This window comes from Macrobrachium rosenbergii, chromosome 40 (genome assembly GCF_040412425.1).
Source record: "Macrobrachium rosenbergii isolate ZJJX-2024 chromosome 40, ASM4041242v1, whole genome shotgun sequence".
Classification (NCBI taxonomy): domain Eukaryota; kingdom Metazoa; phylum Arthropoda; class Malacostraca; order Decapoda; family Palaemonidae; genus Macrobrachium; species Macrobrachium rosenbergii.
In genome coordinates this window covers 21015166-21040399 of record NC_089780.1, presented here as the reverse complement: position 1 = coordinate 21040399, position 25234 = coordinate 21015166, and the positions used below count along the sequence as shown (strand labels likewise).

At 38.6% G+C, this 25234-nt stretch overlaps 2 protein-coding genes across 9 annotated transcripts in view; one reads left to right on the top strand and one right to left on the bottom strand.

The window, feature by feature from the left end:
• LOC136826223 (vascular endothelial growth factor receptor kdr-like) overlaps window positions 1-5964 on the top strand; it is a 73967-nt gene extending 68003 nt beyond the window's left edge. For all 4 annotated transcript variants that reach the window (XM_067083291.1, XM_067083292.1, XM_067083290.1 and 1 more), the window contains exons 26-28: window positions 452-663; window positions 1338-1443; window positions 1642-5964. In XM_067083291.1, coding sequence (XP_066939392.1) covers window positions 452-663; window positions 1338-1443; window positions 1642-2565 — 1242 coding nt within the window. In that variant the 3' untranslated portion in view covers window positions 2566-5964. The remainder of the gene's footprint in view (window positions 1-451; window positions 664-1337; window positions 1444-1641) is intronic.
• The window catches only part of LOC136826224 (WD repeat domain-containing protein 83), a 29379-nt gene extending 4821 nt beyond the window's left edge, over window positions 1-24558 (bottom strand). The window contains exons 1-8 of one of the 5 annotated variants that reach the window (XR_010849558.1): window positions 15187-15245; window positions 13880-13965; window positions 11999-12134; window positions 11552-11753; window positions 10890-11022; window positions 8915-9054; window positions 7700-7800; window positions 6689-6836 (exon numbers count right to left, since the gene is read on the bottom strand). Coding sequence is in view for 4 of the 5 variants with exons in the window: in XM_067083298.1 (XP_066939399.1) it covers window positions 6713-6836; window positions 7700-7800; window positions 8915-9054; window positions 10890-11022; window positions 11552-11753; window positions 11999-12134; window positions 13880-13961 (918 nt within the window). In the remaining variant the exon portion in view is untranslated. Of the gene's footprint in view, window positions 1-6657; window positions 6837-7699; window positions 7801-8914; window positions 9055-10889; window positions 11023-11551; window positions 11754-11998; window positions 12135-13879; window positions 13966-14928; window positions 15246-24439 lie in introns of those variants that run through there. The other 4 variants (XM_067083298.1, XM_067083296.1, XM_067083297.1 and 1 more) reach the window with 4 other exon arrangements.
• Window positions 24559-25234: the final 676 nt, after the last annotated feature.

Sequence of the window (25234 nt, the reverse complement as noted above, 5' to 3'; positions counted from 1 at the left end):
AGGCCAACTGATCAAGTTGGCGAAAGCTTCCTATATATAGCAATATACGTACTTTATTTTAATAAATAAATAAGATCACGAGAAAGTGATATCAAAAACACGTTTTCATTAATTCATTAGACCATGAAAATTTACCCATGGACGCATATTACTGAATGCCCATTTATGCAGTGAACACTTTAACCTCCCCATTTATACAGTCAACACTGTAACCTCCCATTTAAGAACAAAAATCTGCAGCTAACAGTCACTCCCATTATAACTCAGAATATTATCCCACACTTTATAAACATTTCAGAATACATTTTAGCCATTGCACTTCCTTATTCATTATTTTTCCATAAAAAAATCACAAAAAATTAATAAAATCACTAAAAATTAATAAATAGGTAAAGCTGCAATTATCAGTAATCTTGAAAACATCATTCATGAAACCTGACTTTCATCACAGACACCACTACCATGGAAGTGGCTAGCAGTCGAGTGCTTCCGAGATGGTGTCTTCTCTACCCAGAGTGATATCTGGTCATATGGTGTCGTTCTCTGGGAAATCTTCAGCCTGGGGCAGAGCCCTTATCCAGGAGTCGAGTTCGACGAGAGCTTTGTCACTAGACTTGAGAAAGGCATTAGACCAGAACAGCCCAAATACGCAACCTATGATCTGTAGGTGTTTCAAGAGTCCTGTTTCTCGTAACTATCTGTCTGAAAATTTTCAGATTAAAGTTTTCATTTGTTTGAGGTAGAACTTCATGTTTACTCCAAGTCTGAACTTAATCAATTAAAGTAAAAGCACATTAGCTTTACGCAGCAGTTATATTTCATAGTTTAGTCAAACAACACTGCCCATTATTAATCACAGCTCAAATTGAGTTATTTTTATTCTTTCACAGATTTTTCACTCGTTTCACAGATTTTTCGCTCTTTGTTAACAAGCAATAAGTGGTATACAGCATACTTTTTTACACACACACACACACACATATTGATACAAAACATCTCAATTCCCTTAGCACATTTAACCAAGACTTGTCTTTTGTTAGATTTTCTTTTTTCAGACAATGCCTTAAATCTCTTTGCTTTTCCACTTTTAAAAAACCGAGTACAGTAGGTTTGATTAAATATAAAAAAAAATTGTGAAATATTTCTCATTCAGTAAGGAATTGACTAAAGACATATTTAGTTGATTTAGATAGTCATGAATGAGTTACATAAATACAAATCGTTAAATGCACAAACAGTTATTAAATGCTTAGTCACAACTGTTTACTAACCAATGCTGCTGATTAATGCAGAAAAAGTACCCCATAATTGTCAAATATGCTTGCAACTTCCTCTAGGTATCGTATCATGTTTGAGTGCTGGAATAATGAGCCCATGGAGAGACCCTCTTTCTCTAAACTGGAAGAAACACTTGGCATGATGATTGGTGATGCAGAAAGACAGGTGAGACTAGGTCTCAAGGGTATACAATATAGTGAAAGAAATTTAATGATTTAAAAAAGTATTAACCATCCTTACAGATTAATTGAAGACAGACATGATCTTTCTATAGCTATGAATATTTCTGAAGTATTTGCTTCAATGTTCTGTGACTGACTGCATACCTTCAATGTAAGATTAATTTGAAATTTTTTCTTCCAGCACTATCTGGATCTTAACCAGGAATATCAGATGGAAAACACTGCCAGTACTTTCGTGCATTCTTTGCAAAGTCCTGATTACACGGCTAAGATACGTGAAAAGCATTCCTGTCAGGATCTAGATGGGTATGAAATGCCTTTCAGTCCTAGTCCACTTGGTGCAATGGCCTTGCCCTACGGTCATGAGGAAATGCAAAGCTCACGCATGACTCCTCTACAGATGCACTACATGCACAATGGTGACAGGGTGGATGGTACATCAACAGATGGCTCTGTGTACCTTCCAATGTCTTCTCCTACGAAGTCCATTCAAAATGCCTTCAACTTTGATGATGAAGTAGTGAATTCCATAACAAAAAGAGATAGTGATATTCAGCAGTGTGCGAGGCACTTATCAGATGAAGAATGCCACGATGAAAGTAATTATCTTCATATGGAAAGCAGCCCTAATCCTGATAAATCTCCATCATTGACTTTGCAGGGTAACAATGTAGTTCCCCTACGACCTAAGTTGGTTCGAACAGCATCACAGATGGAGAAGCACGACAGTGGTCTGTACAGCCCAACTGCTAACATGCAGAACAATCCTAACTACATGATAATGGACAACTTTCTCAGCACTGATGAAAACAATTATCTCACAAAAGAAATTTACAACTCATACAATGACAAAGGACATAACTATATTAACATAGGTGATGATAAACTGAAAACTTTCCAGAAGGAATCTGTCAGAGATTCTACACCGAACGGAGAGTATGCCAACATCCTGCCTAATGGAAACTGCAAGAGGAGAACGATTTCGGAGACTTCAAGTGGACTTGGTTCCATATCTGAGGAGAGTTCCCCAGAGTACAGGGACAAGCCAGACTCCTTGAAATCTTCTACCATGGAATCCGTAATGGAAGAGCCAATTTGTGTTTAAAAAAAAAACGCAAAGTGAAGTGTGTGTTCATTACTTAATAGGAAATTAACTAGAAAAATATGAAACAAAGTACTTTCAAAAAGAGGGTTTCAAAAGTAGATCTTGGGAAATAATGATGTTGGTGCTTCTTCAGGAACATTGCCAGTTGCATGGCTGCAATTCACTAAATGTATTTCCCACAATGAAAGTATTTTGCATATGAATGAGATTTCAAAAGTTCAAGCTTGTTTGAATGAATAAGAGTGAGTACCATTTTTTGATGATTACTCCCTACTTAGAATTCTGTTCAGTTTAAAGTGCTCATTACAAATACTCATTTCTTTTTATTATATGAGTATGATGAAACAATAAATTGTGCAAACTTCTTGAAGCCGAACAACTGGAAAAGCTCCAAAGTTCTGAAGTTCCAATGTGCTCAAATCTCCATAGGTGAACCAATTGTGACCGTTCTGGTGTATGAACTCAGCAAGATAATCATGGATTATTATAAACTGAAGCTGATAATGTCCTTGAGGCTAGTTATTAAGTGAGATAAGACAGCGTTCATAACTGCAACAGTGTTTATATAAGTGACAAAAACTCATATCCCATTTCCTCTGTCATAGATGAAATGAATATACATAGCCTCGAAAGTTTAGGATTAAGAAAGGTTTTATATTCCCCAATCACAGTATTATGCTTGTCGTAAGCCTACATAACACCAACACTTAAACAGACCCCTGCATGTACAAATGTGTCAGGTTACAATAACAATCTCTTCTTATGGATAGTGTCGTTTAGAATAGTGGCAGTGTGTAGAGCATTTGTTTTCCACGTTTATACTCTGCTGCACTGATGTTTGTCAGTGTTCAAAGTGAAAGTTCTTTTATATTTTAGTAAAATGTTACTGTGGACTTTGTTATTTCTACATTTTCTATGTGCTGTACAGGGTATACAAAAACACTATGATCCCAATGCAACAATTAACCCTTTTGACTGTTACATGCACTGACTTCACAGCTTAATAAGTTGTCAAGAGTACTAATTTCATGAATTTACAAAATATACACAAATTTTATAGCCTGCTGATGTAAATTAGCAAATCTGGAATTGCTAGACAAAGACTTGAGCCTGAAAGAAGCTATAATGTTACACCTTAAGATATGTAGAAGGCTATGACACATTCCTAATGTGCCTTAGTAATCGTGAATCACTTTTTCAACCATATAAAGCTAACACAGTCACTTGTTCAAATCAGATAAAGATAACACAGTAACACTCTTACATCAAATGGAAAACACTCAATATTTTTACCAATGAAACTCAGTGTCCTGCTGTGAAACTGGTATATATTTTTAACCATTCCATAAAGCCTCAGACAGAAAAAAAGAAAAAAACATACATTTTTGTTTTCTGTGAAAGCTTCCATTTGTTAAAAGAAAAACTGTGATTAAATGACTGTCAATAATGTTGCCTTAGAATTCTAAACTACTACTATATGATTCCTCCATTCTTACTACAAAATGGTATTCTATTTTCACCAGAGTCCTTAGTTTTTAAGTGCTTCTTTCACTAACATTTCAAAAATACATCCTTACTCTTAAGTCTCTAGGTTAACTCTCAATGCAGATTCAAAAGTCTTTCATGAAAGACAATGAAAAGTACAAATTTTGTGTTGTCCTCTTTGCATTTACTGTTTGTAGATATATCCAAATATTTCAAGATTTATTCTTGAACCTTAAGATTTTGTTACTTAGTATTCTTTACTCGTGTTCCTTTCAAGAATACTGTGATTTCTGTCGTAAAGTATAAAATTAAGTAGAGCTGTAGTGTTCAAATCCTATATGCTATAGGATTTTTGGCCAATTAACAAATGGAGTCAATGATTTTATGGTCTTGTACTTCAAATTATCATGAAAAATACAAATTTATGTAAAATACAATGAATGCATATCGACAGTATTACTTGAAATAAGAAATAATGGGAAACGTAACCAACTGGTTAGTTTGATAATATGGAAAAGAATTTTTGTTTCTGACCAACATTTTATTCTATTTGTACTTAACTGGATCATTATAAAAGAATTTTTGTTTTTGACCAACAATGTAAGTAATCACAGCATTTTTTCTGAGTTTATACAACAAGGAATTTCCAATAAGATTTAATGTAATTAAGGTATTAAATTGAAATTTATAAAGAAAAATATGCCTTTGAACTTTAAAGTTCTACGATACAAATGGAAAAAATTCCGTTATATACACTCTGTAAAAACTCGTGATTCCAGTGCAAGCCTACCTGGACAACTCAGGTGATTCTAAGTTCATACACAAATCAAAGTTATCTGACAATGCAACCTTTTTACCTGATGTCCAGATTTCATTAACTAAAAAATTCATTAACTAAAAAACAAAACAAAACATTAAAAAACAATGGCTGAAAATTGTATGGGTTACATCAAACATCACATTTTGACCTTTCCCAGTGCAGTACTTTCTTCAAGAAAGTATTTACAGCTGGAAAAAAATATTTACATCTGGAAAAATAAAACATTTCATATTTAGATATTTAGTGGTTCTGATATTTGAAAAAAAAAAGTGGTGTTGGTTTGTGGCAGAATGCAACATTGTTACAAAAAGAAAGTGCCTTAATTTTACTTTAACTGCAAGACTAATTAGAGATATCAGACAAATCTGTAATAAGTCATCCAGTAAACCTTTCTAAAGGAAATTGTTGCAAGCCCAGCAGTAAATAATCGGTAAAATTTACATCTTTGACAACTGTTGTCCAAATATGCTGGCATGACTGTAACCTAGCAAGATGAGAATTCCTTAATAAGATTTCATGTACCTTTTATTTCTTAAAAGTTTCTTATAAAATAATGATAAAACAAACCATCTTTCCTATACAAGTGAGAATCAGTTTTAAATGAAGGGAAATTTTATAAGAACCAAATAAAGAATTAAGCTGATAAATTTCATATGCAAAATAGTTACCGTAAGGTTACAAGTTTTTCTACCTTTGATTACAATTTATATATAATGTCACCCTAGTGTGACTTATAATTATCTCCAGGTTCTGTATGACTTACTGTAAGTGATTTCCAAAATTACATTAAACCTGATTCACATATATGCACAAATTAGCCAAATAATACTGAACAAATCTATGCCAATTTCCAAAATTACATTAACCCTGATTCACATATATGCACAAAATTAGCCAGACAATACTGAATACATCTATGCTGAATAATTTCCTGAGGCATTATCTGCCTTAAGGTATAGTCAATATTCCATTGTTTTTTGGAAATACCAAATGGTACTTTTGGGATACTGTGTATCCTAATACTAAATATCTGATGTCTTAGGATTAGGTATTTTGTACAATATGATTTGCTTTTAGTAAATATGCAAAGATAATGGGTTTCTTTATCAAACAGAAAAGTTAGTGTGTTCAAGCAATGGGTATGTGACAGTTTATTAGTCAGGATAGTTTTAGCTCACTGGTTTGTCACACTGAGGCAGCTTAACACAAAGGGATCATTGTACAGTAAACCCCCTGTATTCGCGTTCTCATGATTCGCGGACTCACGCATTCGCGGGTTTCTCTGTGGAACATGTCTAGCCTTTATTCGCGGAAAATTCGCCCATTCGCGGTATTTTCCACTGAGAAATATTCACTAATTACTGTATTTTCATATAATTTTCATGAATAAATACACTTTTTGTGATAAAACTATTAAAATACTTAGGTATAAGCATTTTTACAAGGGTTTTCTGTGTTTAAACTATCAAAATGGGCAGTTCTACAAGGGTTTTCTGTGTTTAAACTATCAAAATGGGCAGTTCTAAGTGTTTTTAGAGGAGTTTTAAGTATTCGCGGATTTTAGCTATTTGCGGGGGGGTGGGACGCATCCCCCGCGAATACGGGGGATTCACTGTATACCCAAGACTAGTCCCAAGTCAAAGAAACTTAACAGTTTGGTCAACATCCAAGATTATTTGCATATAACCAGTTTTAGGACTGAGCTGTGAAAAATTGGTTTGAAAATATTTCAAAGAAAATTATGAAAAGATTTATAAAATATTCTTTTTTTTTTTTTTTATCTAACAATATAGCTGGGCTGTAATGTACTGTACTTACATTTATTAGATGACTTCCTTAGTTTTACTCGGTTTCTTCAGTCTCTGCTGACCAAAGCCATACTTGTCCCAAAGTGGCTGTTAATAAATAAGACTTGGAAGGATGATGGGACAATGAATGAACAATTTGGCTTCCTGTATGTTCCAGGCTAAAGAAAGAAAAAAAAACAAAATTAAGTAGGTTTTGGACTCATTTGTGAAAAGTACAACTCTTTATAAACCAAACTGATTTTATCAATACAAACCCATTACAGTACATACTTTACTATGGTACCAAAAGAACTCTGCTACCTGGCAAGACATGCAACCAAACACCAAAGTGCCCATGGTGGCATTGGATTTGTTAAAAAAAAAAAAAAAAAAAAAAAAAAAAAAAATATTTGTTTTACCACAAAACCATTGCATTTTACTTTACTTTAGTCTAAGTGGCTATTTAGATGGGAAGGACCTGGACCTTTGGAGCCTGCAAATTTCTGGCATAAAACTGACTGGCAGAACAAAAGCCTGAAGAAATAATGATTTAGTCGTGTTAAACCGGCAATAAAGAACTCGCAGCTCCTTAGCATTAACGACAACTTGGGGTGTTTGGATGCTCTAACTGTAGTAGTGAGTTTAACTACTTGTTCAGAACCGTTATTTCAGAACTTTGGGGGCTAGTTCTCTTAACATACAATGCTTAACAAACAAGGGCCAAAACTGCTTTCCTTCACAAGATGGCCAACATTATCAATTCTGTGACTCAAAATGACATTACTCCTCATAATGCACTGTACTGAAATTTCATTTTACTATGGCTTTTGTCTGAATGTTTACAGTATAAATATCATAAAGATGATAATTTTGAATAATGCAGTCTCCTGAATGAATAATTCTAAATCTAGATGAAAACTACAGTCGTACACTATTTACTTCAAATGCAGTAAATCTTTGTGTTTACACTAGGGTAATTACTGAGCATGTCAGATTAAGCATAAATTAATATACCACCACAAATAACAGGAAATATACTTACGTATGGCTAAGTGAAGCTTGAACAAGATCCCAGCAATATACTAACCCATCTTCAGAACCAGAAAATACATGTGTATCAGATGCAGAGAAGCAGCTTTCAACCTAAAGAACAAATGCCTTTGAAAATTTCTTGCCTTTAAGTCAACTTATTGTTGTGAATCAAGCGAACAATTCATTATATTTAAATGCATCAGAAAGAATAGTACTGAATAATGAAACTCATGGAAGTAAAAAAAAAAAAAAGTGAGAGAAAAAATAAGTTGGGGTAAAATACTTTTTCAAAATTTCAAGCGTCCACTTTTAACAGCATCTCATTATCCAATTACTGGAGCAAAGGTAAGCAAAAAATATCAAGTACAACATTATTATTCATAAGTTGTAATGACTTTTACAGAGTAATACAAGATACTCTGACAAGAATGCTTTTACAAAATGAATGCTCCAGGGTAAAAAAAGAGAAAAGTAAAGATCAAGAATCAGTACATGTATCGCTATAACTGATAAGAACACACAACTTTGTTACAAGCATGTTGTGCTATATTACATCTACAAATATCTTAAAAAGCTAACTTTTTCTTCATTTCTTTTTACTAATATGAATAATTTATTATGAGAGATAAAGACTGCTGTAATTCATATGCCAAATAAAAAAATCCAGAGGAAGTGTATTCTATGTGTCTGAGGTACACAGGAACACGCCAATGGAGATAATTGGATTGACAATGTCTATGACAAAAAGAAGAAATCCAGGGGAAAACTGAAAGAATAATAAGCTTAAAAAGCCATAATAATGTAAATGACAGACTGCATTTTTTCAAAATGCAAAAAAGGATAAAAAGGGGGGGGAGCTTTTGACCATTTGCACAATGGTCCTCTTCAGACAACTCATTTGTGCAAACGGTCAAAAGCTCCCCTTTTTATCCTTTTTTGTATTTTGGAAAAATACAGTCTTTCATTTACATTATTGTGGCTTTATACTCATTATTTCCAGTCACAATACAGTATAGTGATTTACCATAAATAATAAACTTAATTCAAATGTCTAGCATAAGGTTCGCACCCACGAAACCACTAACTTGAAAACATGACTGCCTTAAAACGTGGGAGAAGCACTGTCCCAAAAAGTTAAAAATTGTTTCATTTCAACAGCACACAATTTTTAAACATTATATTAATATAGTTAAATTAACTAATATAGTTATATTGCAACACTGACCTTGTATTCTTTACTGGAATGACCTGTATACTGAGCCAACTGTTCTCCTGTTTCTTTGTCCATAAGACGTAAGGCACTTCCCATAGTAGACACTAAAATACATTGTCCATCACCACTGAAAGATGCACAGGTTACACTGTCTGGAAAATAACAGGATAATTGCTTTATAAGAAAGACTTGTATTACAAAACATTTTGCAAGAATGTAATCTGCTAATGATTAAAAAAAAAAAAAGACCAGATTCTAACCACACACAACATATGTTTTAAATAACTTTCATAAGGAAAAAATAAAATGTTTTCCATTCTACTTGTGCCATAATGGCTCATTTGTATTGTTGCCTGCAGATCAAAGGTGTGCACCAAAACAGGTATGGACTGGGTGGAAGGACCAAAACGGGTATGGACTGGGTGGAAGGAAGGCAAACATTGTTTATGTTCTAATGTCTATTCAAACACTTCCACAGGGGCTCGCACAGTGCCTGAGTTAGACTTTGGAGAACATGATTTCCATCCCACTCAGAAGGCCTGAGTTTGTAGGAGTGCCAAACTGCTCAAAGTTCTCATGAGCATGGACAATTTTACTTAAGAAGAGAGGTGCCCATGTAATTTATTCAGAAGACCAGCACAGGACAGAACAATAGTCTTTTCCATTTTCAGCTCCTACTGGGAATACTCCCACAAAAAAGGCTCTAGTTTGGATTCTTGTAGGCATAATAAATCTTACAAGTTCCTGAACATCCTATTAAGAGGAAATCATAGAGAAGCCTGTCAGAGAATCTCACAACATATGTAAAGCCACAAAAATAATTTCATTCACTACTAATTACAAAAAATACTAAAGAGAATGGAACACAATATGTAATTTAGGCATAAAGCCAAGTACTGGGACTTATAGGATCATTCAGCGCTATGATGAGAATGAATGCAAATGGGAAGATATTATGAGTTTTTAATAAGACATTTTAAAGGTCATTGTTAAAAAAGGTAAAATCGAAGAGATTTAATTTCTAATGGAATTAAAACTGCCATAAAGAAGATAAAAAAAAGACACATCTATATATAATTATATGATATTTTCATAAAAACCACAAGCCTTTAAAACACTCAAAACAGGGCCAACATCAATGTTGTCTCCTAAAATTTTAGTCATGGTTTTACCATCTAGATGGTACATCCGCCTCTCATTAGCATACCTGGTGCAGTGAACCAGAATGCACTTAACTGTCAGAGGGCTATCAGTGAACACACACTAGAGCACTACTACCATCAAGAGGATAACTGTGTCAGTTGGCAGTGACCAATCCTTAGCCTTGTTAGAATAGCCAGCCCTCCTGTTGCTTTGATAGGAGAATTACCAAAATCCTATTTGAGGTCTAATAGTTTTTTACTTATTATTGTCAAGAAGGGGAGATGACCATTGCTCCTGAAACTTACTTAGTACATAACTGTGAATAGAGATTTATATATCTAAGTGTGGCATTCTATTTGTAAAAATTTCTCCTAGGGTACAGGCATTCTTTGCTTCTTCATTCCATTGGATACCTACATGGCCAGGAATCCAACAAAAACATAGTTTTATGCCTACACGAAATGCGAAAACCTGTTTTATGCCTACACGAAATGAGAAAAAGCCTGTTTTACGCCTACACAAAATGCAAAACAACCATGCCTGAGCCTTCTGTATGACTTATAATTGTCCAGGCTTTCCAGAGCAATTTTACAATCTAAATATATGACAAGACTTCTTATTTGAATATGCTATACCTAGGGCTTTACCAATGGCAGATAAGTCATCTGTATATACTGAAGCAGCAGGAGGCAGCTGTGCAACATCACAAAATTTATGTGACAATCACTAGTTTTTCAGCATGCCCCCCAAAACATCAGTAATCTACTCCATAAGCCACAATAATGAAACACCAATGATATACAGATGCAAAAATAAAATCCATAAAAACCAAGCCTGCTCATACCTCCAATACAATTTGATGTAAGCTGACCATTTCGTAAATCATATATTCTTGTGTAACAATCTAAAGATGATGTCAAAATTTCATGAGATGAAACAGCCACACTCATCACAGCATCTTTTGCTTCATCTAATATCTGTAAATAAAATATTCAATCTTTTTTTTTTTTTACAAAACAACATTTTCAAACAAACCAATTACTTATCACCAGCCATTTTGTGGTCACAAAATTATTACTCCATAAAGCTTCAGTTCTCTTCAATAAAGCAACACTCGGGCAGCAGTGCAATTCATGTATGAGGGATATCACCAAGTCCCAAGCACCCAAAACAAGAGTTACTCTTTGCATATTTTGATCCAGGTGTTGTGAGAAATAGCAGGGCTCAAAGGGGGTTATAGTACTTACATTATTATAAGTAACTGGTTTGTATAAGAAAATTGGTAAAATTTTTTCTACAACTTTAACAGCTAAAATTTTTAAGATACTTCGTATTTTTCCGAGGTTTAACAATCCAAGCATTTATTTAGGCATATTCTTTGGAGCAAGTATACTTTATATTCATGATAATCCATAATGGGGTAATTTAGATAAAATGACAGTATTCAATACGTACTATAGTTTTCTCAAGCTTTGTTACTGGTGTAACCTACAATATATATTGTACCTGAACTGGATCATTTTTTCGACTTCGAAGATCCCATATCCTTACAGAGCCGTCAACTGACCCTGACAGTATCACAGTGGATTCTTCATTGAAACAAACACAGTTTACCCTCGCAGCATGTCCTCGAAACTTTCGAAGGGAATCCCCTGTGGTAACATTCCACATCATAACAGACTTGTCTAAACCACAGGATCCAATAAGCCTGCAAAAATATTATAATCTCTACCTTAATCAACATCACAATGACTGTAAATAATAACCGATGTGCTGTAATTATTGTGCAGTGTACTTTACAAATTTGGACAGCTTATTGTACTATCACCCAAACAAGTTATGTGATGTACTTCCAATGATTTTATTCCACTTTATCTCAGTTGAAAACTTATCATTCCAAACTTATCATTCCAAACTTATCATTCCAAATCTATACTATATTTCAGCACTTACGAGTTATCACAAGAACCCCTTGCATCCAAGACTTCGTAACCATGACCAGAGTATGTGTGAAGAAGTGTTCCTTTGTGAGGGTTCCATAATTTAATTGACTTGTCAGAGCCACAGCTAAGGCAGTAACCTCCATCCACTGCAAAAAAGAAATAAGTAGAAGAAAATCTCAGTTATTAAAGCCAATTTTTTATCTTATGGATACATATCGTTGCCATACTTCAGTCTATTATATGCTCACTGTGTCACTCCCATTTATTTCCCCTCCTACTTAGTTCCACACTTTGCATTCAATTTGATAAAGTTTGTGGCCAATTATCAAAGGAGGAGGTGTGAATTTTGTATTAGAAACCTTAGATGTATTATTACAAAATGCAAACTGCTGTTCAAAACAAGAGCTCCTTGTTTCCTTGACATAAAAAAGTGATCCAAAATTAGTGTACTTCCAGTTTTTTCTTATAGTTCATTCCTATAAATTCATAATGACCAGTAATTCTGGTGATATTGAACTAAACTTTGCTCTTCCAACACAACTCCTCTTAATAAGTGAAATGTAATGTATTTTGCTGAAATATTATAGGCATTAAAATATTTTACTAAACTTGTCTTTAGTGAAATGTAATGTATTTTACTGAAATATTATAGGCCTTAAAATATATATTTTACTAAACTACATAGTTACTGTCATCCTATTTACTAAACTACACAGTTACTGTCATCCTATTATTCAAGATGCATCCATCACCCCAAAAACCCCAAAGAAATCACATATTGTTTACATATTCTTAGTTGGCTTTCCCTTCAAGTAAGAGAGCTGTTAATCAGCTCAGTGGTCGGGTAAAACTAAAGTGTACTTAACTTTTAACAGAGTAAAAGACCCAAGTAAGGCAATGGTTGGAGATCTTATTGCATAACTATTTTACAAAGTTGAATTTGCACATAAATTCAAATAACTTTATATATATATATATATATATATATATATATATATATATATATATATATATATATATATATATATATATATATATATATATATATATATAAATGGATGTAAGTGTATATGTTCCAGCACAACTCTGAAAAGCATGGAGCAATTTCAACCAAACTTGGCATACTGTGCAAATGACTATCTGGAAAAGAATACTGTGGGGTAAGACATCACTAGCACCAAAGGGGTGGGGGTGGGAAGGGGGCGATGCCCTTAAGTCGCAAGTTCAGCCCCAACAGGAATGGGGGGTGAAAAGGGGTGAAAAATAAAATGTAAAAAATGACCAAGATTATGTCATATCCATAGTTTTTGGGGGTTGCTGAGATGAATAGTGACATTTCCAATGCCACTGAAGTCCAAGTTTAGTCAAACAGAATGAATAGAACTCTGTACCTTCTGAAAACTTTTGGAAAGACGTAATTGAAGCAACTATCTTAGCAGAAAAGGAAGGGGGTGAAACAGTTTTTATCCCCCAGATACCACTCATTCCGACGGATCCCCTTTTTAATTTAAGGGGTTGCAATTTCCATCACCCAAGAATTTATTTATTCTTGCTCCTGATGGTGAAACTAAAAATGTTTACTATCAATTTTTGTGTTAAAGTAATATTATAGTGAATTTGTAAAAGGTTTTACTTTACAATTTGTATACTGCATTTAAATTAAAAACCTACATATAAAAATTTTGATATTAGGGTACAGATTTGATTCCTTTTCCTGTCTAATACAAGGTTGGGATAAAAATCAGGGTGTGTTCTATGCTTTGAGTTTTTACCATGAAACGCCGGGTACGTCAGCTAGTTTACACAATTATATAACATACTTTCCATATCATATTCATTAAATTACTGCACAACTTCACAATCTTAACATATCTACGCTCAAAAAACTTACCATTAAATCTCACAGCTCTGACAGCTCCTTGTTTGCATTCTAATATTCGCAAAATTTTTCTGGGAAGTTCATCTGATGCCATTACCCTGTTTGGAAGCAAATGTAAATAAGAATATAAGGCAATAAAGAAAACTAATCAAAGGAATACAAAATATATCTTCTAATGTTTTTTCACTGCGGCTTATTACAAGAACAAACTTATGGCATGATACATTACCAATTCAATCATTTATCTGCCCAGCTGAAAACTATTTTATGTGGGTTGGGCCTAAAACCATGTATGATACCCCTAAAAAAGGTAGGCACTGTATAAATCCAACACAAGGCAAAAAAAAAAGAAAACACACATTTTTCAAATGTAGGTTATCTACAGTGACATTAGCCAATAGCCAGCCAAAGAATTTATGAAGCCTGAAAATGTAGCAAGGTCAGTTACAAGGATATATCCTAAGCTAAGTAACCTAACCTAACCTGACCTATGGTGCTGGGTCCTTATCTGATGGACTCTCCCACTATCTAACCTGACCTACAATGCCTAACTTTCCCCCATCTTACCTAACCTAGGGTTACAAATAGTATATATCCAAGGTTTGGTAAGGGGGGAAAAGTTAGGTTAGATTACTTAGATTAGCATGTATCCTTTAACTGACGCTTTATTTTCAGTTTTTATAAATGTTTTGGTTGGCGTTTGTTGTTGTTAATAGCCTACACATGAATCATGTATTTTTTTTACTGTGTTGGATTTATACAATTCCTACCTTTCATACAGTAGTTTAGTATTATGCATGATTTTGGTTCAGACCCCAAAAAGGAAACCATTTCCCACTGGTGGTCCCATAGGCTAATTACTAGGTATAGGCTAGGTATGGATAAGAGATAGCAAAACCACAAACAAGCCCATAATGAGTTAACCAGTTAAGAGAATTAACCAGTTAAGAAAATAGCTTAGGCTATGGCTATACTTCATGATTCAGGGTAAGAATTAAAGTGTACTGTGAAAAATAATGCAAGCCTGGTTAAGACTGGGCCTACAATCACTTAGCCCTTACCCTATACCGTAGGTTACACTTCAAAGAAATGTCAAAATGACAGTTATTCAAGCATTTTCTTATTAAAATTTTGTTTTCGGCAAAGAATTAATCAGTAGTTCGTCTATCCTCGGGACGCGCCTGCAGCCTAGCTCATTAGCAATGACTCCAAATAAAAAATTGCATGGAATAAAAGTTGTTCAGCGTGCCGATACCTACCCAAAAATGACTTACCTTTAATATATGAATCTGTAAATATACTAAAAGAGGCAAACTAACACTTTAACAGACGTTAAAGGCTTGAATTCTGACACTTATTTAATGCCGGTGTGTATTAGTAGTAATTGAGGAGAGTTACTTATATAACGGCTCCTTAACTCTTTCTATATATTGCCTTTATGTTTTCCTTTATTCGTCCGATTTTGCCTTTTATCTGTGCCGTCTTAAGTACATTATCTCTTTGGTACCACATTTCTTCGGAAAAATCTTTTATAATTTCAATATCCTCTTTAGATAAATCTGTAAATAGCCAATATTCCCGATCTCAGCAGTCTCCTCAAATGCATTACAAATCTTTCACAACATGATTTACGTCATACTCTTATGCAATGTATGAATTTTTAATGTGTAATTACAATCCCTTGATCTCTCTCTCTCTCTCTCTCCTAAATTCGTCACTTTTCCTCCCCGTTGCTATCAACAATTTGAGTTCCTCCCGGATCTTCACCTGTGGATTAATTTCTTTCATTTAACACTCCGTTCGTTATTTGCAAACAAAACAATGGAAACATTCACCTTAACACAAAATGGCTCGCAAAAATTTCTTAAAGTATTCGTAAATTTAATATACAGTACTTTCGTTTACCATTTGAGAGGCTTTACCGGTTTTGTACGAAGGTAGTCGAAAGAAAATGGATACTTTTCATAACAGTAACTATAGCAAAATGGTAATGTCGCTTCTACGTTTTTTGTTTTATTATACGGTACATAAATATATCGAGTGAATGGATTTTTCTGAAAATTTTTTTATGTAATATTTTAATATCTTTTAACAAACTGGCTACTCTACTTTTCACTGCAGTTTCCAATACGATCATACTTTGAGGTCCTGCTTTTATATATATATATATATATATATATATATATATATATATATATATATATATATATATATATATATATATATATATATATATATATATATATATATATATATATATATATATATGTATATATATGTATATATATATATATATATATATATATATATATATATATATATATATATATATATATATATATATATATACGCGTGTGTGTGTATTTTAATGATCTAGCTGACTATAATTGCTGGCCTTTGAAAACGTGTTCCTGTGCAAGTGACTTTCATGTTGACGTTGGTATTTTTCACGGTTAGATACAGCAGGTCTCCGACGCACTCAGTCATGGCTTCTGGTCATGACCAAGATGCACGGGGAAAACGTGACACATGGATGAAAGCTTTGCGATATCTGTGGGTTCAGAAGGCGGGATCCTTCGAACCCTGAACCTGACGGTGACGTCATGCTTCAAGGGAGGGGTTATTAAGTGAATATGTGCATACGTGTGGTCTCTAATGTGTATGTTATAGAGGAACCATAGAATGGGTATTCACTTCGATTTGCTGCTGGTGTGATCACTCTTTCGAGCTGTGTTTGTGAATAAGACAGCCACTTGGAGGGGCGGCTTCCTGATGGCCACAGAATGTAAGATAACTCATTAACACTTGTACCTTTTTAGACATTATGTGGAATAGACATTTTACGTTGCAGTGAAACCCCTCTGTTCTTATTATGCATTTTTCCTTTTTAAGTGTTTATTTTTTATGCAATATTTCAGGTTTTAATGTAAGCTATGTTTCTCTTAACAGGAATTCTCGTTGATTCCCGTGAGGACTTGAATATTGGAAGTGGTGTTCTTTTTTAACACAGTATATGACATTTATTTTGGTCAAGAGTAATCATGACCTTTTTATCTTGTTTGGTGACCGGGGTGTTAGTCACTAGTATTGGTTGGCCTAGAATCGTTAATTTGATTGATTTTGAGTCTGAGTGTCCTCTAGTTATGAAGTCCATTTTTGTGGGGTGGGAGAGACTCCATTTCATGAGCGTAGCTTTTGCTGAAATGCTTTCGTTCATTTTACAAATAAAGTCTAGTTTGTTTTGCATCTCGGCATTTTAATCCAGTAAGCCTTTGTTTGAGGATGGATAGAGTGAGAGGAGTTGATGAGAGGGAAAGAATGTGTAAGGTGTCAAAGAAACGAGCAGGTAAAAGTTACTGCTACTTTATTACAGATCCAGGCAGCTTATATTGCGGCCGACTGACGCCGGGCCGCGAGAGACAATGGAATTGACTGTGACCTGAGGTCGAAACAATAAACAATAATATGCAGTGAACGAGTACAAATTACAATACAAAACATACAGAGCTACAATATGGATACAGTCTTGATGCCTGTGAATGAAGAAACATGTGATACACAATGTGTGACATTTGTATAAATACGCATAAAGTAAAAATGATTAAAATGCGTGACCTGGCACGTTTTAGGAGTGACTAATTGAGCTTGAAGAAAATGGGAAGTCACCAAAGAAAACAAGCTCAGCGGAGACTTAATTAATGGCGCCGCCGAAACACTATCCTGGCGCCGATGTGGTGACTTTACAAATACTCCCCAAGACGAGGGACGCGTCTGACTAATCCCCTGTATCTGCTGGGACGCTGAAGGTGCCGCGGCTCCTTGAAGATAACGGAGGGGCCTCCCGCCTGTGAGGCTGCTGGTTGGGCGGTCCCTTCCTGGGCGGCCGCGCGCCTGTGGGGTGAGGGCGTGCTGGAGTGCGGTTGGGCGGAAGGGGTGCTGCGACGCTGCCGGGACTCTCCGACAGGAAGGCGGGCTTTAACCGGTCTATGGAAACCCAGTCGTCCTTGCCTGGGAGTGCCAGCTGGAACGCCTTGCTGTTTCGTTCCAGCACGCGAAGGGTCCCCTGTAGGGTTTAGTTAGTGGTGGACGGACGGCGTCGACTCTGACGAAGACGTGGGTGGCGGATGACAGCTGTGGCGGCATGAAGGTGGTTGCTTTGTCGATGTATGAGCGCCTGCAAGGGGCGAACTTGCCGCCACGTCGCGGAGCCTCTGCAGTGATGGGGAGTGGCGTTCATCCGTCACGAGCTCTCCGGCACCACGAGGGTTCCCCATAGGTTTGTTCAGCTGCGGATGGGGTGCCGTCGGCTCTGGGGCGGTCCTCAACCCGAGGAGGACCCACGGCAGCTGATGTTTCCAGTCCTCGGCGGTGCAGCGGGCCATGAGGGATGACTTTAGGGACCTGTGGAACCGTTCGACCAGGCCGTTGGCCGCTGGGTTGTACGCTGTGGTGGTGTGGTGCGTGGTTCCCAGCAGTTGAGCCAGGGCAGACCACAACTCAGAGAGGAAAGCGGGGCCCCTGTCGGTTGTGATGTGGTCCGGGACGCCGAAGCGGCTAACCCAACTGGAGAGCAGGGCCTCGGCGCACGCGCTGGCGGTGGCTTCTTGCATGGGTGTGGCCGGGCCACCTCGTCGAACGGTCTACCACCGTCAGGAGGTATCTGGATCTGCCTGATGGGGTTGGGGCCCGACGACGTCGATGTGGATGTGGCGGCGGCGCCCTGGCTGTGGGAACTCGCCTACCCCGACTGCGTGTGACGACCCACCTTACTGGTCTGACACTGCAGGCACTGTTTTGCCCAGGCCGTGGCGTCCTTTTTGCACCCCATGCCAGACGAACTTTTTTGAAAGCAGTTTGGCCGTGGTCCTGCCGGAGGGGTGTGAGAGGCCGTGAATTATGTCGAATACCTGGCGGCGGCGTGAGGCTGGAACCAAAGGGCGGGGCTGACCTGTGCTGATGTCACAGAGCAGGCTGGGGCCTTCGGGGGCGAGGGTCACGTCCCGCCACTTGAGGGAAATGATGGCGGTGCGGTATGCTGGGGTTTCTGGGTCAGCGGCCTGTTCTCTGGCAAGGTCCCGGTAATCTACACCAAGCTGCACTGCGTTCAACTCGACTCTGGAGAGGGCGTCTGCTACGGATTTTTCTTGCCGGGAGGTACCTGACGGAACAGGTAAATTCGGCTATGGCTGAGAGGTGGCGCTGCTGTCTGGAAGACCATCGTCCCCCCTGCTTCGTGAAGGCGTGAACCAGTGGCTGGTGGTCTGTGAAGATTGTGAAGGGCGTCCCCTCCAGGAGGAACTTGAAGTGCCGAACTGCGCGGTACATCGCGCAGAGTTCCCTGTCGAAGGTGCTGTAGCGGGTCTCTGCGGGACTGAACTTCTTGCTGAAGAAGGCGATGGGCTGGGGGCGCCGTTGATAATTTGCTCCAGAACAGCACCGCAGGCGACGTTACTGGCGTCTGTCGTCAGCTGGAGGGGGCCTTGGGATCCTGGTGTGCCAAGGCGGTTGCCTTGGTGAGGGCGGCCTTCGTCAGGAAAAGGCCTGCTGCTGGCTGGGTCCCCAAGACAGGGACTTGGTTGGCCTTTAGGACTGCCGTCAGGGGCCGTGGTGTGCGCGATCCCGGGGATGAACCGCCTGTAGAAGTTTACCATCCCAAGGAACTCCTGGACGGCCTTAATGGAGGTGGGTGTCGGGAACTTGGCTCGGCTGCTACTTTCGATGTAAGAGGGCGGACGCCTGTCGGAGACACCTCGTGACCCAGGAATTCTGCTTTCTGGACGCCGAAGGTACACTTGTCGAAACGGACGACGAGGCCGTTCTCTTGGAGGCGCTGGAGGACTGCTTTGATGTGTCTCTGGTGTTCGCTGTGAGACCTGGAAAATATGAGAATGTCGTCGACGTAGCAGACGCAGAATTTTAGGTCCCCCAGGATGCTGTCCATGAGCCGCTGGAAGGTGGCCCCGGCGTTCCTCAGCCCGAAGGTGGAGAAGGCGAACACATAGGACCCGAAGGGCGTGATGATGGCTGTCTTTGGTATGTCCTCTGGCGCAACAGGTACCTGGAAATAAGATTTAAGAAGGTCCAATTTAGTGAATATTTTGGCCCCGTGAAAGGAGGCCGTGAGGTCTATGGCAAGGTCGATGGCACGGGCGGCCCGCTCGGCGTTGGGCAGGGAGCAAGCTTCGAGGAGGAACTTTTTTGTGGTGCTGTATGTGAGGGTGTGTGTTTCGGGTACTCGCGAGATGAGTTTTCTGTACACGTCCTCCGGAAGGGCGTTGAGCACTGTGTCGGCCTGTAGGATTTCGTCCGTCAGGTCCGCAATTCTGAAGTGGCTCTCCACCCCTGCGCAGCCACATCGATGGGTTCCCCTGCGAAACGGGCGGCAGCTTTACGGTGAGGGCGGCCCGCGATTGTGTGTGCCCGGCCGTCGTGTGTTCGGGGTGCTGGTGTGGAGTTGTGGGAGGGCCTCGATGCGGGGGCAGGCGCGGGTGTGATGGGAGGTAGGTAAACCTCCGAGTCCGCGGGGTCCACGTTTAACTGCCTGAAGGAGGGGATATCCGCGTCCATGCTCGCTCCTTTGACCCCTTACTGGAGTGGGGTACTCGCGTCAGTACGCACTTTCGTGCGCCGTGTGGTTCCGCTAGTGACGCTGGTGGGGTGCGCCGACGCGAGTCAGCACGCTCAAACGCTGGTTACAGCGCCGTGTTTAGGCCGCTAAGAGCGTTTTGGAGAAATCCTGGAGCCAAGACTAAGTCGCCGTGTGAGTCCGCTAATGGCTCCGGGATACTCCGGGGGTCACCACTGTAAGGTGTCAAAGAAACGAGCAGGTAAAAGTTACTGCTACTTTATTACAGATCCAGGCAGCTTATATTGCGGCCGACTGACGCCGGGCCGTGAGAGACAATGGAATTGACTGTGACCTGAGGTCGAAACAATAAACAATAATATGCAGTGAACGAGTACAAATTACAATACAAAACATACAGAGCTACAATATGGATACAGTCTTGATGCCTGTGAATGAAGAAACATGTGATACACAATGTGTGACATTTGTATAAATATGCATAAAGTAAAAATGATTAAAATGCGTGACCTGGCACGTTTTAGGCGTGACTAATTGAGCTTGAAGAAAATGGGAAGTCACCAAAGAAAACAAGCTCAGCGGAGACTTAATTAATGGCGCCGCCGAAACACTATCCTGGCGCCGATGTGGTGACTTTACAAATGTACTGACCCAATGCTGGCCACTGCTACCAGAGAATCATACAGATATAAGATCATATGACATTGTTCTTAAAACAGATGTAGAAGGTGGTTATGACCCTATCTGACCTTGTTTTTATGGCATAATATATATATATATATATATGTATATGTGTATATATGTATGTATATATATGTGTGTATATGTATATATATATATATATATATATATATATATATATATATATATATATATATATATATATATATATATATGTGTGTGTGTGTGTGTGTGTGTGTGTGTGTGTGTGTGTGTGTGTGTGTGTGTGTGTGTGTATAACTGAATCACGAAAATATGGAAAGTGATGAATATATAAATAAAGATAAAATCCATGAAGGAAAGGGAATGCTGGAGTGCTGCGAGGCCTTTCGACTGTCTGTCGTCCTTTACTTAGCAGACAGACAGTCGAAAGCCTCACAGCACTCCAGTGTTTCTTTCCTTCATGGATTTTTAACTTTATATAATATATATACATATATATATATATATATATATATATATATATATATATATATATATATATATATATATATATATATATATGTATGTATGTATGTATGTATGTATGTATGTATATATATATATATATATATATATATATATATATATATATATATATATATATATATATATATATATATATATATATATATATATATATATATATATATATATATATATATATATATATATATATATATATATATATATATATATATATATATATATATATATATATATATATATATATTATACATATATTATATATGTATATATGTATGTATGTATGTATGTATGTATGTATGTATGTATGTATGTATGTATGTATGTATGTACGTATATATAGGCTATACTGTAGGCTACCCTTCAAAGAAACATCAAAATGACCTTTGTTTGAGAGTTTCTGCTATAAAATTTTATTTCAGGCAAAGAATTAAGGGTAAAACTTGAATCTAGTTTTGCAGCCTACATCTCAGTAAATAATAAATTACGTGCAAAACATCCTAGAAGATATTTCATTCTTCATCCTTAAATACACCTGACAAGTCACTAACCCGACCGAAATATGACAATTTCACGATCACACCATTCTGTTACCAAACGGGATTTTCTGAAGTTCCCCAACAGTCTGGGTTTTTCTTCAGTCCCCAATAGTTGTCACTGGTGACATTCAAAGGCCACTCTCCACTAGTTTTTCCGATGGCCGTTGTGCGGTGTTACGGTCGCAGGCATTTCGATGGTACATTAGAGTAGCCTTACTGATTGTTATGCCACTTGTATGTAGAGTAGCGGGTCAGCCTTCTGTACATAGAGTGGCGGGTCAGCCTCTTGTATGTAGAGTGGTGGGCCATCCTCTTGATGCAGTGGTGGGTCAGCCTCCTGTACGTAGAGTGGCGGGTCAGCCTCTTGTATGTAGAGTGGCGGGTCAGCCTTTCGTACGTCGAGTGGCGGGTCAGCCTCTTGTATGTAGAGTGGCAGGTCATCCTCTTTTATGCAGTGGCGGGTCAGCATCCTGTATGCAGAGTGGCGGGTCAGCCTCTTGTATGTAGAGTGGTGGGCCATCCTCTTGATGCAGTGGTGGGTCAGCCTCCTGTACGTAGAGTGGCGGGTCAGCCTCTTGTATGTAGAGTGGCGGGTCAGCCTTTCGTACGTCGAGTGGCGGGTCAGCCTCTTGTATGTAGAGTGGCAGGTCATCCTCTTTTATGCAGTGGCGGGTCAGCCTCCTGTACGTAGAGTGGCGGGTCAGCCTCTTGTATGTAGAGTGGCGGGTCAGCCTTTCGTACTTCGAGTGGCAGGTCAACCTCTTGTATGTAGAGTGGCAGGTCATCCTCTTTTATGCAGTGGCGGGTCAGCCTCCTGTATGCAGAGTGGCGGGTCAGCCTCTTGTATGTAGACTGGCAGGTCATCCTCTTTTATGCAGTGGCGGGTCAGCCTCCTGTATGCAGAGTGGCGGGTCAGCCTCTTGTATGTAGACTGGCAGGTCATCCTCTTTTATGCAGTGGCAGGTCAGCCTCCTGTATGCAGAGTGGCGGGTCAGCCTCTTGTATGTAGAGTGGCAGGTCATCCTCTTTTATGCAGTGGCGGGTCAGCCTCCTGTATGCAGAGTGGCGGGTCAGCCTCTTGTATGTAGAGTGGCAGGTCATCCTCTTTTATGCAGTGGCAGGTCAGCCTCCTGTATGCAGAGTGGCGGGTCAGCCTCTTGTATGTAGAGTGGCAGGTCATCCTCTTTTATGCAGTGGCGGGTCAGCCTCTTGCATGCAGAGTGGCGGGTCAGCCTCCTGTATGCAGAGTGGCGGGTCAGCCTCCTGTATGCAGAGTGGCGGGTCAGCCTCCTGTATGCAGAGTGGCGGGTCAGCCTCCTGTATGCAGAGTGGCGGGTCAGCCTCCTGTATGCAGAGTGGCGGGTCAGCCTCCTGTATGTAGAGTGGCAGGTCATCCTCTTTTATGCAGTGGCGGGTCAGCCTCTTGCATGCAGAGTGGCGGGTCTGCCTCCTGTATGCAGAGTGGTGGGTCAGCCTCCTGTATGCAGAGTGGCGGGTTAGCCTCCTGTATGCAGAGTGGTGGGTCAGCCTCCTGTATGCAGAGTGGCGGGTCAGCCTCCTGTATGCAGAGTGGCGGGTCAGCCTCCTGTATGCAGAGTGGCGGGTCAGCCTCCTGTATGCAGAGTGGCGGGTCAGCCTCCTGTATGCAGAGTGGCGGGTCAGCCTCCTGTATGCAGAGTGGCGGGTCAGCCTCCTGTATGCAGAGTGGCGGGTCAGCAACTCAAGAAATGCGAAAGTCAAGGGCAGGCTACACCTTTGTGTCCGTTCCCGCCACCCAAAACACCGCGAGTTTCCCAACAATCTCCCCCTTACTGTTTATTAGATCCCTTTACATATTCATTCACTTCATGTTTACGAAAATTACGCCCCCCAAAAATACCGTTTTTCGAAAATTCGCTAACGAGGTATGCCTTAGTGTCCGTTCCTCCACCCAAAAACCCCGGTTTCCCAACAATCTCCCCCTTACCGTTTATTGTAGCCTTTTGCATATTCATTTATTGCATGTTTTCGTGGATTTCCTAGCGAGTTATAGGCTGTGCAACTAAGCTCATGCATTATCGAACTGGTATGTGTCAAAGTATTATAAAACAATAAAAAATTAAAGATTTCCCCTCATAATGAAGGCCAATACACATTTCATGATAAGCAATCGGAAAAACAGCCGATAGACTAGGCTAACATTTCATGATAAGCAGTCTGAAAAACACCCGATAGACTAGGCTAATTTAGTCAGATTACTATCAATAAGTTAAACGAACATACCTTTGATATATGAAAACTGTTAATATACTAAAAGAGGCAAAACTAACACGTCAAAGAGGCAAAACTAGCACTTCACAGACGTTTAAGCACCTTGAATTTTGACACTTATTTAGTGTAGGTGTGTATTAGTAGTAATTGAGTAGGATTTCCTATGAAACGGCTCCTTAGCCAGTTCTATTTTTATTGCCTTTATTTTTTTCCCTTATTCATCCGATTTTCCCTTTTATCTGTGCCTTCTTAAGTATATTATCTCTGTTGTACCATATTTTCTTGGTATTTTCTTTTATAATTTCAATATCCTCTTTAGATAAATTTGTAAATGGTCCCTATTTCTAACCATCGCAGTATCACATATCTCTTTCACAGCATGATTCACGTCATAGTTAAGAAATCTCATGCAATGTATGCAATATTAATGTGAAATTACAATCCCTTGACCTAGGCTATGATTCTCTCTGTCAAAAATTTGTAACATTTTCTCTCCCCGTAAATCACGCGACTTGAATCCCTCCCGGATCTTCACCTATGGATTAATTTTTTTCATTTAACACTCCGTTCGTTATTTGCAGACAAAACGATGAAAATATTCATCTTGATACAAAATGGCTTGTAAAATCTTTGAAAATTATTCATATATTCGATATACTTTTGTTTACCATTAAAAGAATTATGTCGTTTTCTACAAAGGTAACGGGAAGAAAATGGACATATTATTACAGGAACTATAGTAAAATAGCGATGTCGAGCGGAAAGGTTTTGGTCTTCCATTTGCTTAAATATATCGAGTGGATGAGC